The sequence below is a fragment of the Procambarus clarkii genome, chromosome 28 (assembly GCF_040958095.1).
Source record: "Procambarus clarkii isolate CNS0578487 chromosome 28, FALCON_Pclarkii_2.0, whole genome shotgun sequence".
Taxonomy (NCBI): domain Eukaryota; kingdom Metazoa; phylum Arthropoda; class Malacostraca; order Decapoda; family Cambaridae; genus Procambarus; species Procambarus clarkii.
This window is the reverse complement of record NC_091177.1, coordinates 41,865,957-41,880,165: the sequence shown is the minus strand read 5'-3', so window position 1 is coordinate 41,880,165 and position 14,209 is coordinate 41,865,957. Positions and strand designations below refer to the sequence as shown.

The window sequence follows — 14,209 nt, the reverse complement described above, 5'->3', positions numbered from 1 at the left end:
CACGTGTGTGTGTTTGGGGGGGTGTGCTTTTGGGGCGTCCACCTCACTCTTGTGAGGTTGTTAGTCAATCTGGTGAGTAAGAAGTTATTTCCTGTTGTATTGTCTTATTTCCTGTGTGTAATAAATGTAATCACCCAAGTGTAGTTACAGAATGAGAGCTATGCTCGTGGTGTCCTGTCTTTCCAGCACTCTTCATAAAACATTTTGAATCTACTGACGGTTTTGGCCTCCACCACCTTCTCGCCTAATTTGTTCCAACCGTGTACCACTTTGTTAGTGAAAGTAAATATTCTTGTATTTTTCTGTGGGGAGTCCCTACAGCTCCCTGGAGCTTATTGGGCTAATGTATGTTAGCTAATGTCCCGATCTAATATAAGGAGTTCAGACCTACCAGGGACCAGCACCAGAACCTGGCCCCTTCAGAAATTTCAGGGAGCAATGGCCCTGGAAAACCCCCTTGTGGTTGGGGTTTTCCTTATCTGCCATCGACCGGGGTTAGGCACCCAGAAAGGTTGGCATAACAAAACAAACCCCACATAGTAAAAACCTAAGACACAAAACCGAACCGAGAGGTAGAAACCCCCTACAATCCCAAGGAAACAAGCAAACATCACACTTTTCTGCTGCGCAAATCGTTCGCGCAGTCCTCCCCGCCTCGAGAGGGGGAGGGGGGAGCCCCGGACCTCACTGCGCCGGCTGCCTAGCATTAGTTCGTAAACTAATGTCAACCGGGACAGACGGTTCTCTGGCCTCGGTTCCCTAGGCGGTGTTTGCCTTTCGTGGGGTTCACTGCCGTGTGTTGTGTTGTGCGGTGGCCAGATGTTCCTCATCAGTACCGTGGCTGCATGCACTTAGGGGCTTCCTTCCCTAAGTGCCCTGTAAGTACTGCCCCTGCGTGACAGGGTTATCTTCCCTGGGGCATTCGGGAACCATTCCCGTAAAGGTTCTTGCTGCTTTGATTTGCCTCGCCCTTGGGGCCAGCTGGAGCTTGGGGCCCTTGTTTGGCCCTAGGTAGGGACTGGTATTGTGCTGGTTAGGGCGTCATTTGTTGCGCGATCTGCCATCTAAGCGGTGACCGGTTCCTGTTGCCTCTGGGGACGGTGTACTTTTGCTGGGTTTTTCTTTTTTTTATTTTCTTTTGCCTGGTGGGGGTCTACCTAGTGTGGCTATAGTTCCACTAGTAGGGTTTGGTGGCCCTCTACTAGTCCCCGTGATTGTACACGTCGCAGGGGTTTTCAGTATTGTCCTCTGCCCTTTGTTAGTTTTGGGTTTTAACTGGTTAGCAACATCTTGCCCGGGCTTCCCATACGGGTCCTGGAAAACTCTATTGGGGCATGGTGTACCATTGAATGTGTCTTCCGGGTTCCAACCTGTCTTGTGCGGGTTCGTTGGTTGCTGTGCCTTTATCTCCGGGTGACAGTCGCCACTTTTACCTCCGTCATGCTGCCTGTTGGGTCACTGACACCTTGACCCGGAGTCTTGCGAGTTGTTCTCTGCTTGTTTTCCAGTACTCTCCTGATGTTATTACTGTTCAGAGTACAGGCAGCATCTGTATTTCAGGCTTGGTTTAGGTTGCTGCAACGCGCTACGTTGGTTTCCCGCTCGGATGCCCCGGGGCCGCCCCGTTTTGGTTAGGTGCTGTTCACCGTTTTTCCTCCCTGTTCCCGGTTCCTGACCGTCTGCGAGTTTCGGGGTCGGGGCGAGGTTTAGTTGGGGCCAAGTCTCGGGTGGTTCCGGGGGCTGCCCTGTTCGGGTTGAGGATGGAGGTTTTCGAGCCTGTTCCTCCTGTCAAGGCTTCTGGGTCTTACCAGCGGCCCTTTCTTGCTGCCTTTTCCCTGGATTCTAACTTTTTTTTTAAGGGCAGAGGGCGTGGAGGACGGCTCTGCTCCGGGGCCTCTGTTGCGGGTTCCTGGGGCTGTGGGGGGATGCCTGCTAGCAGTTCTGGGGCTGTTTACCCATGCCTTGGTTTTCTGCTTCTGGGCAGAGTTTTTCGTCCATCTAGTCGGCTTGCTTCCCACATTTGCTAGTGTGTTTTCGTATCTACTGTGTCAGTCACGGGGCCCCTGTTTCTGGTGGCCGTTTTCTTCTGCCGGTTTCCCGGCGTGGCCACTAGAGTGGCGTTGCGGTTTGTTTACATGAACCTGGGTGTGCAAGCTAGCGTCTTGGGTGAGTTTTTCACCTCTTTCAGGGGTTTCTTTGCTTTTCTGGTGTTTTCTGCCCGTCTTCTGTTCCTCTGGGAACGCTTGGGGTGTTGGTTTTTACACCGGTTTTTCCGTTTTCTGTCTGTTTTGGGTCTGGGCCCTAGAGTTTGGCCTCAGTGTCCCTGTCTGTTTATGCTTGCTCCCACAGCTTGTCCCTCAGTTTTCGGTCTGTTTTGGCCATTTCCCTGGGGGTTCTGTCTGGGGGCTGTGCTTTGCCTTTCTGTAGTGTATTTCTGCCGGCAAATGTGGTAGTTTGGGCTCCCCCAGGTTTGATTCCGGGTTCCTTTGGGTTCTTTGGTTTCGTTCCGGAGTTTTTTTCCTCTTGGGGCCCCCCTTTGTTGGTTCTGGGGGCTTTGTTACCTCGTATGTGACCCAGTTCTGCCATCTGGGATTCCAGGGTCTTCCTGGCTTGCAGGCTGATCTTTTTGGGTCTTGGTACATGTTGTGGTTGTGCCAGGGCCTTGGGTTTTGTTGTCGAGGTGGGCATTTTGATGCAGTTTTGTGCTTTCTTTGTGTCTTTTACGTGCCTTCTTCGCCTGGCTGGTGTGTTGCTCTCTGCCCACTGGTCGGCGGCTTGTATTTTTCTTTTCTTTATTTAATTTTCTTTTCTTTTCATGTGTATGTGTACTCACCTAATCTCACCTAATTGTGCTTATGGGGGTTGAGCTCTGGCTCTTTGGTCCTGCCTCTCAACTGTTAATCGACTTATGTACAGATTCCTGAGCCTACTGGGCTTTATCGTATCTTCATTTGAAACTGTGTATGGAGTCAGCCTCCACCACATCACTGCATTCCATCTGTTAACTACTCTCACACTGAAAAAGTTCTTTCTAACGTCCCTGTGGCTCATTTGGGTACTCGGTTTCCATCTGTGTCCCCTTGTTCGCATACCACCCCCTGTTAAACAGTTTATCTTTATCTACCCTGTCAATTCCTCTAAGAATTTTATAGGTAGTGATCATGTCTCCCCTTACTCTTCTGTCTTCTAGTGTCGTGAGGTGCATTTCTCGCAGCCTTTCTTCGTAACTCATGCCTCTTAGTTCTGGGACTAGCCTAGTGGCATGTCTCTGAACTTTTTCAAGCTTCGCCTTGTGCTTGACAAGGTACGGGCTCCATGCTGGGGTCGCATACTCCAGGATTGGTCTTACATATGTGGTATACAAGGTTCTGAATGATTCCTTACACAGGTTCCTGAAGGCTGTTCTGATGTTAGCCAGCCTCGCATACGCCGCAGGTGATGATATTTTGATGTGGGCTTCAGGAGACAGGTTTGGTGTGATATCAACTCCTAGATCTTTCTCTCTGTCCGTTTCATGAAGTACTTCGTCTCCCATTCTGTATCCTGTGTCTGGCCTCCTGTTTTCACTGCCTAGTTTCATTACCTTACATTTACTCGAATTGAACTTTAGTAGCCATTTGTTGGACCATTCATGCAGTCTGTCTTAGTCATCTTGTAGTCTCATACTGTCTTCCTCCGTCTTAATCCTCCTCATAATTTTTGCATCAGCAAACAATGAGAGGAATGATTCCATACCATCTGGAAGATCATTTACATATACATGTGTATATGTGTGTGTGTGTGTGTGTGTACATGTATACACTTGGGTGTGTGTGCATATGTCTGTACACACGTGTGTATGTGCAGGTACATGCGCACGTGTGTAATACACCTTGTGTGTGTGTGTATTTATATATATATATCTTTTTTGGGGAAGGAGCTCCGTTCTCTTCACTGTTGACAGGGCGCTGGAGGAGCAGCTTGCTCTGTCGGCTCTCGCTTGGTCCCGCAGTTAGTGGGCGTTTTTGGTTTTCTTCCGGCCTCTGGTGGTGGCGGATGGCTTCTGCCCCTTTGGGGGATTCAGGGCTGGCGAGGTGGGCTTCTTCCCGTGCGCTTCATGTCATCTTGGTGGGTGCGTTTGGATGTGGTCAATCCGCCCCATCCTTCTGGGGTTCCCGTCTGCTCTATGCAGACACGAGCCTTGCAGATCTGCGGTTCTTCTGGACTTGTTCAGTCGACGCCCTGGATTCTTTGCCCTCTTCGGAGGATTGTTGTCTCCAGTCCGGCTTCTGTTGGGGCTGGGTGCCTGGATGGTGGCCCTGGACCTCTGGGTTACTTCTTGGCACATTCCTCTACAGGGTTCCGGGACTGGCACAGTTGGCGGTGGGGCTTCAGGCTTGCCGCTTTTGTTGCCTTCCCTAGTTTGTAATTGGCACTTGGTGTATTTACGCATCTTTACTGGATCTTGGTGCCCTGCGTCTGTCTCGGGATTCGGTGTCTGGCCTACCTCAATGACTGGCTAGTGTGGGCTACCAGTCGGTCCGCTTGTCTGCTTGCCAGGGGTGTGGCTCTTTCCAGATCGCTGGGTTCGGTTTCCTGGTGATCTGGAGGTTGTTCCATCTGTTTCTGTCTTGGGTTCGGACCTGGCTAAGTCTTGTTTAGGGCTCTTGGGCCCCTCCTTGTCTTTCCCTCCAGAAGCGTTGTTGCGGCTGTGGTCTTGCCTTCAGCTGTTTATGAGGGGGTCCCAGGTTGCTCGGCGGTTGCTCGAGTGGTTCTGCGGGAGTCTGAACTTTGATGTGCTGGTCTGCCCGCAGGGTCGGGTTTGGCTTCGATGTCTGTTTGGTTCCTTCCGGGACTCCCCTTCCGCCTCTCTTGCAATCGTTGGGTTCATCCTCCGGGGATCTTGTGTTGGTGCTGCATCACCAGCTTCCTCTTTGGGGTTTTCGGGGTTCTGTGCCTTAGCACCTCCCCGAGCCTTCCCTCGATGTGTTCACGGACGGGTCATTTCTCGGCTGGGGCTTTGTGACCATTGCTCACCAGGTTGGCCGGGGATGGTGGGGTCTGTACCTCCGTTGGGCTCACAGCACGATTCAGGAATTTGTGGCTGTCTGGTTTGCACTTCGGAGGATTTCTGTCACTCTGTGCTCTACCATCCAGCTCCATTCGGACTGTTCTCCGGTAGTTCATTGCCGGAATCACGGGGTTTCTCTTAGGTCTTTGACCTTTGGGGGTTGGGTTCTTTGGGTGGCTCGTTTGTTGGATTCTCGAGGTTTAGTTAGCTGTGCAGTTCATGTCCAGGGTGTGTCCTGCGTCCTGACGGACAGCCTGTCTCGGTTCATTTCTCTGTTCGCGTCGGAGTGATCTCGGTGTCTCCCATTCTATGTGGTGCCCTTACCCACCTGCAAGGCGTTCACGGTGGATGCCTTTTGGCAGGACTGGTCGAGGTGGGGGTATTTTTTCCTCTTCTCCCGGTCCAGCTGTTGCTTCAGGTTCTGGCTTGGTTGGAGTCCATTCCCTAGGAGAGTAGTTCTTATGATCCCTTGGTGGCCGGCCCAGCTTCATTTTCAGACGCTGCTTGATAGGTGTTCAAACCTGGGGCGTTTTCCTGCGGCTCCGCCTCTTTTGGCAGTCGGACTGGTCCTGTACGTGACTGGTTCGGCCATCTCCTCGGCTCTTCGCGTCTGGTATTTTGATGCGGATACATCACCATCTCTATGGTGATCAGGTGGCCTAGTTGATGGTGTCCCACCTGCGAGCTTCGTGTTGACGACAGTATGATGTTCCTGGTGTTTCTTTTCGGCATTTTCTTGCTCTTCGTAGGTTGTCTTCTCTTACGCATTGGGTTGTCTTATCCTTTCTTGGGTTTTCAGGACTGTTATTTGATGCTTCTCACTGTCGCCTCATTTCGAGCGGCACTGGTGGATCCACTCCGACTTGCGTTTGGAGTGGACGTCACATCCCCCTTCCCCCTGTTCTGTACGCTTTCGCGTGTTTTGCTTCACCTCTGGCCTGCTCGTGCATCGCCTGAGTCGTCCTGGTCCTTGATCAGGGTGACCTCTTATCTTTCTCCTCAGTTTGTGGTAGCCCCTTCGGTTCAAGATTGTTTTTCATAGGCCATATTTTGTTGGCATGGGCCTCTGCGGGTCGGGTCGGGGAGCTTCCGGGTCTTCCGGTGCAGGGGTTTCAGCTCTTTTGGTACTGGTGGTAGGTTTGTACGTTCGCAGCCTTTCTCCGTCCTTCTGGCGATGGTCGAGACAGCTGCTTTCTGGAGGGGTCCTTGGGTTATTGATGCTTCATTGGTTCAGCTAGGGGTGCGTCATGTGTTGTCCAGTTGCGGCTCTTTGCCGTTACCTGCGTACCGTGACTGGGGATGCACTTTGTGTTGATCCAGTTTCCCCTCGTTCCGTGTTTCAGGGCTCGGGTCTCCCAGGTTGTCCGCAGAGTTTTTAAATCTACCAGCCTACAGTCTATCCTTGTGCCTGTGCTGTTCAGAGGTTTGCCGCTGTCGCTGCTGTGTTTGTGATGTCTAGGGCTCATTTCGGGCGCGAGGATTTGGGGGTCGCACAGGTTCTTGGCCGCCCGTTCTTTGTGCGCGTATCTGCTCCTGTGCGTTCTTGGGTTGTAGATTGCAGCCTGTTGTCTCGGCTTCGCGTTGCGGAGTTTGTGGCGGCTGCCTCCTGGATCAGCCCTTTCTTTTCCCTTCTCGTTGGGTATGAAGATCCAGGAAGCCGTAGGGGCTCCTCACAGAAAACCAGGCTCCCTGGGTGAGCCCGGAGGCTCCCTGGAGCTTATCGGGCTTATAGCTTATCGGTATGTTATATTAGACTGGGACATTAGGTAAGGAGTTCAGACCTACCAGGGACCAGTACCAGAACCTGACCCCTTCAGAGAGGTTTCAGGGAGCAATGGCCCTGGAAAACCCCCTTGAGGTTGGGGTTTTCCTTATCTGCCATCAACCAGGGTTAGGCACCCAGAAAGGTAGGCATAACAAAATAGACTCCACATGGTAAAAAACTAAAAGACAAAACCGAACAGAGAGGTACAAACTCCCTACAATCCCAAGGAAACAAGCAAACGTCGTACTTTACTGCTGCGCCGATCGTCTGCGTAGCCCTCCCCGCCCTGAGATGGGGAGGGGGGTGCCCAGACCTCACCGCGCCAGCTGCCCAGCACCAGTTTGGAAGCTAAGCTTCAACCAATGCGAAAAAAGGGTGGGAGGGAGTGTTGCCAGGGAGCCTCCGGGGCTCACCCAGAAAATGGTGTTTCATTACATTCAACGCTGGATTTTTGCTGGCAGCTTTGTTTAGTTAGTTTATATGAATTTACCTGAGGGCCTCTAATACTAGTGTCCTTGATGAGGACAGGAAGCCGGTGGCTTATCATAGGTTCCTCCCCCATTTGCCCTGATATTTTTCCAGTTGTATTTTTAACCCAACAGTGTAAGGTGGATAAGCGGTTCCTTGGGTTTACAAAAAGCTATGGTCTATGGGTGAAAAAGTATCTGTTTTCTGTCCTACATTGTGGCTTGAGTCTTCCCGAAGGGGGAGCCCCTTTGGCTCCCCAGAGCTTACTAGGCTGATATGCTAATGTCAGACTTTGGCTTCAGTCATGTGTATGGAGTTCTGTGGGCCTACTGGGGACCACAAGACAGAACCTAGCCCCCTCAGAGAGGCATGGGGAACAATGGCCTATAGAAACCCCCGTGTGGTTGGAATCATTCTATTAATGCCATCGACCGGGTCAGGCACCCAGAAAGATAAGTATCCTGAAACAAACCCCTATTCTGGTGAAATTATTGCTACCAAAAGCCGAGCAAGTGGATAGAACGCCCCTAAAAGAAATGATCATGACGTTATACGTTGCCATGCCGCTGTCTGCACAGCTCCCCCCCCCCCTCCCCGAGAGGGGGAAGGGCCAGCCCCAGACTCCTCACGCCGGCTATCCACCCGTCAGTTGTAAGGCTGATGCTAGAGGCTGAGGTCGTGTGCTCTGGCTCCGGTGGTTGTTTCAGCACTATACCTAGTGTGTGGTGACTCTTCTAGATGGTGTGTGAGCCGGGAGTGATTCTCCAGTACTCGGGCTGCATGCGCCTAGGGTTTCCTTCCCTAGGTGCCCTGCAAGTACTTCCCTTGGGGCTGCCTTCCACAAGTTCCTTGGGTTCTGCCCCTGCTAGGCTGTTTACCGCTTGGTTTTTGGCTGCCCTTTTTTGCTAGGGTGTTCCATCTCCCTTGTTCACCTTGGGGTAAGGGGCAATTTGCACTGGTAGGGGCGCAGGGTACTGCACAGCTTGTTTTCACCAATCATAGCAGCCAGCTCTGTTCCGCCTGGGTACTTTGTCCTCTTGTGGGGTTTTCTTTTTGTTTGTCTTCCTGGTGGAGGGGGGGGGGGGGTCTGCCTTGGTTCTTGCCCCCTGTGTCCTGAGTACTCTTTCTTCTTCCGGTAGTTCCCCCTGCTAGGTCCCCGTGAGTGTACACGTCCCGAGGTTTAGCTCTTAGAAAATTGTTCGGTATTTATAGGTGTCGGTTAGCAGTACCCTGCCTGGGATTACCTGGGCGTGAGTCCCTGTAGGTAAACGCTCAGGACCCTGGGAATTCCCATGGGGGCGTGTGGGTCCGATGGATGTGGCCCCGGAGTCTCCCCTCACTTTGTGCGAGTTCGAGGGTTGCCCTGTCCCTCTTGTCTCAAGGCTACTCTCACTGTTTTGCCTCTGTCTGCTGCCTGTGGGGTCGGTGGTACCTTTGACTTGGAGTACTGCGAGTTTTGTTGCTTATTTCTGGCTCGATTACCGAGACTTATGCTGACTATGTGGGTGCAGGGAGCACGGGCATTGCAAGTTGAGTTTCAGTGGTGCAACGCGCTAGGTCGTTTGCTCCCCGGGAGCCCCGGGAGCCCCGGGACTGTCCCGTTTTGGTTGGTGTGACGGGACTTTGGGGTGTTGGATGCTTTGGTTTTGGTTTTTCCACACCCCCTTGTCTTTTCCCTGTTATGGTACCCCCCCCCCTTTCCTCCCTGCATCTGGATCCTTATCGTTTGTGGATTCGGGGTCAGGGCGGGGCTTCACTGGTCTTGAGACTCGGGCGGTCTCGGAGATTTTTCCCTTCTGAGGTAATGACGGAGCCATTCAAGCCTGTTCCTCCAGCTGTGTTGTATGAGTCTGCTAATGGGCTTCCTTCCTTAGTACTTGTTCAGTTGCCCGGGCTTTTCCTGTAAGGCTGGAGCTTTGGGGAAATGGCTTGGCCCCGGGACCTGCCTTGTGGGTTCGAGGGGCTGACGTTTGGACCCCGCCTGGGTTTTTCTACCCTGTGGGTGGGGCTTGTGGTTATGAGGAGTGGGTTTTTTCTCTCCCCCCCCCCCCCCCCCCCCTCTCCGTACATGTTTTTGGGAGTCGGCTCCTGCCCTGGATCGGTTCCTTGTCCTTTGGCTCCGTCGGGTCCGTCCTGTCAGTGGGTATGTTTCTCCACCCATCTTCTTGGAACGGGCCTTCACAATCATGTTCCCCTCTTCTCGGGGATCTGCATATTTTTTGGTCTCGGGTGCAACTTTGCTTTCCGTGCCTTCGTGCTTCATGCTTGCTTCTTTATGTTCTAGAAGGATCGGGAAGATTTTAATTCTTCCCGTATTCTTGGAACGTCTGTCATCTTCCGGTCCTTTCTGGGGCTTGTTGGTCCTTCACCAAGCTTTTCAGTTTTCGATACAGTTATGTTCTTTAGTGTTTCTCTTATCTCCGTGCACTGTCTTGTGCTGCACAGGGTTGCCAGATTGGACTCCTTGTAGCACGGTTGGGCTCTTTGTAGCCCAAATGGGAAGCTGTGGTATGTTTATTTTCGCTCCTTCCTGTAAGCTCCTTCCATCTTTTCGACTTGGCGGCTGCCCTGTAATTACCTAAGTGTAGTTACACAACCCGTTCTCGCAAATTCGTAAAGTCAATATTGACTTATTAACTACGTGCATAGGTGATATACTAAACATAATAGATACCCTTAAAAAGATTCATAGAAAACACCGACCTTACCTAACCTTGTTAGTATCCTAAGATAAGCATCTTATTGCTTCGTAATTACAATTATTACTTAACCTATACCTATTATAGGTTAGGTAATAATTGTAATTACGAAGCTATAAGATGCTTATCTTAAGATACTAACAAGGTTAGGTAAGGTCGGTGTTTTCTATGAATCTTTTTAAGGGTATCTATTATGTTAAGTATGTCACCTATGCACATATTTAATAAGTCAATATTGACTTATTAAATTTGCGAGAACGGGTTGAGTTACAGGATGAGAGCTATGCTCGTGGTGTCCCGTCTACCCAGCACTGTCATATAACGCGTTAAAACTACTGACGGTTTTGGCCTCCACCAGCTTCTCACTTAACTTGTTCCAACCTTCTACCACTCTGCGAAAGTGAATTTTCTTATTTCTTCGGTATCTTTGTTTAGTTAGTTTAAATCTATGACCTCTTGTTCTTGAAGTTTCAGGTCTCGGGAAATCTTCCCTGTCGATTTTATCAATTCCTGTTACTATTTTGTACGTAGTGATCATATCGCCTCTTTTTCTTCTGTCTTCTAGTTTTGGCATATTTAATGCCTCTAACCTCTCCTCGTAGCTCTTGCCCTTCAGTTCTGGGAGCCACTTAGTAGCATGTCTTTGTACCTTTTCCAGTTTGTTGATGTGATTCTTAAGATATGGGCACCACACAACTGCTGCATATTCTAGCTTTGGCCTAACAAAAGTCGTGAACAATTTCTTTAGTATTTCCCCATCCATGTATTTAAAAGCAATTCTGAAGTTAGAAAGTGTAGCATAGGCTCCTCGCACAATGTTCTTTATGTGGTCCTCAAGAGAGTTTTCTATCTAGAACCACCTCTATCAGAATTCTTTAAGGATTTCTCACATAATTTATTGGTTGTGTGGAGGTCTGTTCTCCTATTCCACATTCCATAACATGACATTTATTCACATTAAATTCCATTTGCCAAGTGGTGCTCCATATACTTTTGTCCAGGTCTTCCTGAAGGGCATGACAATCATCTAAGTTTCTTATCCTTCCTATTATCTTAGCATCATCACCATACATGTTCATATAATTCTGTATTCCAACTGGTAGATCATTTATGTAGACAATGAATATCACCGGTGCAAGAACTGAACCCTGTGGTACTCCATTTGTGACGTTTCTCCAGTCCGATACAATGCCTGTGATTACTGCCCTCATTTTTCTGTCAGAAATTTTTCCATCCATGTTAGAAGCTTACCTGTCACCCCTCCAATATTTTCCAGTTTCCAGAACAACCTCCTATGTGGAACTCTGTCAAAAGCCTTTTTTAGGTCCAGATAGATGCAGTCAACCCAACCATCTCTGTCCTGTAAAATCTCTGTGGCTCTATCATAGAAACTGAGGAAATTCGATACACAGGATCTTCCAGATCGAAAATCATACTGTCTGTCTGATAATATATCATTTCTATCCAGGTGTTCTACAGATTTAGTTTTTATTATTTTTTTCCAATATTTTGACTATTACACTTGTCAATGATACAGGTCTATAATTGAGTGGGTCTTCCCTGCTTCCACTTTTGTAGATTGGAACTATGTTTGCCTGTTTCCAAACATCTACTACGACTCCTGTACACAGGGATGTCTGAAAAATTAGCCAAAGGGGTATGCTGAACTCAACTGCACATTCTCCTAGAACCCATGGTGAAACTCCATCTGGGCCAACTGATTTGTTCTTACTTAGCTCCAAGAGCATTTGTTTCACTTCGTCTCTAGACACCTCTATGTGCTCTGTTGTTCTCTGGAATTCTTATTGTGTCTGGTTCCCTGAAGATCTCATTTTGTACAAACACACTTTGGAACTTTTCGTTTAATGTTTCACACATTTTCTTTTAATTTTCTATGTATCTGTCCCCCATTTTCAACCTCTAAATATTATCCTTTACCTGCGGCTTGCTTTTTAATGAATTTACATTTCATTTCTGGATCTGATTGTTTTATTTCCTGGATCTGATTTACATTTGTCTGCTATACCGTTCTCAAAGTTCCTTTCTCCTTACTGATGTGTAGTTGTTTCTCGCATCTTTGTATCGCTGGTATGTTTGGGGGTTTGGCCTCTTCCTATAATTCCATGCCTGTGTCTTTTGATCTCTGGCCCTCTCGCAATTTCTGTTGAACCAATCCTGTTTCCTAGGCCTGCATCTGTTTTGGTATGAATGTTTGTGTGCCTTCATCATATATTTTGCAAAATATGGCATACATCTCATTTACTTCCTTACCTAGCAACAAGTCTGTCCAATTATACCCATGAAAAAAAATTCCAAGTTCCCCATAGCATCTTCTCTTGAAATCGAGTTTAACAACTGTTTCAGTGTCCTGTCATATAATGCTTTGAATGGTTCCACCTAGGTAGGTAGGTGGAACGTGATGCCCTCGCCATGGTCTCTGTTAGGTACTGAAGCCTGCAGACAATCGCGGCCTAAGCTGGATTTCTTTCCCAGGTGGCATCTGTTTACATTCGGGGTCGGCTTAACTATAGCTACCCCTATTCCTTTCGGGGCATTTAAAATCGTGCGCTAGACCCTCCATCATATATGTATGTATTACACAGTTTTGAGAAAGTTACTCGCATCGTATTTGTATGTATTGCGCGGTTTAAGGGTTAAGAAAAGAGGGTAAATTACATATAAATTAATATATTCTGTAATACAAGATGAATGATCAGCATTTATGTATCACATTTCTACTTGTTATGTTTGATGAATGTTTAAGTAATATTCCATTTTTACAGATTTCAAGAAAGACGATTTCGTTTGATTTACAAGAGTTATCAGGAAAAAGAATTTAATGATGCTGAAAAAGCTTTCAAAGATGCTTGCCAGAAACTAAATATGCAGGAGCCTTCTGTAAGTATTTTGCTATTAATGTATCAAGTTAACTTCACAGTACAGAATTTATTGTATCCTAACCTTTCCCTTGTCTTCTTTCATCAGTCATCTTTCAGAAAGTCATCTTTCATTTGTTTAATTTTACCCCCATTGTCTTCTAGATTATAATGTACTACATATTATATTTCCCAAATGACATGAGTGCTCTTACCCAGGGAAGGAGGTACTAAATGTAAAACGTTTCTTCTTTCCTGGTGAATATCAACTGCAGCATGATTGGAACATCCTCTTCCTCATTCTCATGGCCTGTTTTAACATTCATTTAAAAGCATGTGTGCAGTTGTGTATACACTATCCATGTCTAGATAGTGTGTTTTTTGTGAGTGTTTTATCATGGTAAATAATGTTCTCACATAAGTATTAATCATATTTCTCATTTCAGGTTGACTCTTGGCCCAGTCACCTGCCACACATGATGCACCATCACACCAGCGGCTCTGTTGCTCTGAATGGCATTGGGGTATAAATACTTTGTAGATTTATTATTTTCAATTTTTTTTATTTTTTAAAATTTGAGACAATCATTTATTTTAATGATTTTTTTTTATTTGGGACTGTTTTTGGTTGCAATTATCAATTAACTGCATTATAAAACTGGTTTACAAAATTGTATACTGTTGCATTGTAAATTAATTAAATGTTATGGTCCCTGAGTAATCAAGTGGATCATAATAGTTTTGTTATTTTCTTACGATTGCAAAATCAGAATCTGCTTTTTCTAGGATTATAATTTGCTTTTTATTTGAATTATAGTACAGTACTGTTATTTTTTAAATATAATATTTATATCTGTAGTACATTTTTCTTTTGTTTTATCCAAGATGCATATTTTCCTGTATTATCTCTCCAACTTGCAATAAAAATAACAAATCCAGCATTTAATATAATTTACACAACTTTCTGGTGGGTCCCTTCAGTAGTTCCCCATACAACCTGCCTGGCCAGCTCCAAGCATAAAGTACACCACCAGGCCCTTGTAATAAGTGTCTTGTGCAGGAATAGGTTAAAAATTTGGCTTCCTCAGTTGAGGTGAGGATGTATGGAGATATAGGATCATCTCAGGCCAAAGGAGAAAACCACCAGAAAGGCACTGTGCCTAAAAACAAACCGCATGGTAACAGAGGCAACTTTGACAAACTATGACAACGCTGATTATCCAGAGCCAAAGTGTAGATAGATACTGATCATCAGGTGGCAGGCATGGCAACTTGTGCCCTTTGCTGGCTGCACACCTCGGTCATACCCAACCCAAGCCCTGAAACCCCTGGAATGAGGAAAAGGTAGGAG

At 47.6% G+C, this 14,209-nt stretch overlaps 1 protein-coding gene across 8 annotated transcripts in view; it reads left to right on the top strand.

Annotated features, from left to right (window-relative positions):
* The window catches only part of LOC123755066 (deoxynucleoside triphosphate triphosphohydrolase SAMHD1), a 134,884-nt gene extending 121,088 nt beyond the window's left edge, over positions 1–13,796 (top strand). For all 8 annotated transcript variants that reach the window (XM_045737537.2, XM_069332952.1, XM_069332950.1 and 5 more), the window contains 2 exons: positions 12,766–12,880; positions 13,305–13,796. In XM_045737537.2, coding sequence (XP_045593493.1) covers positions 12,766–12,880; positions 13,305–13,388 — 199 coding nt within the window. In that variant the 3' untranslated portion in view covers positions 13,389–13,796. The remainder of the gene's footprint in view (positions 1–12,765; positions 12,881–13,304) is intronic.
* The last annotated feature ends 413 nt before the right edge of the window (positions 13,797–14,209 follow it).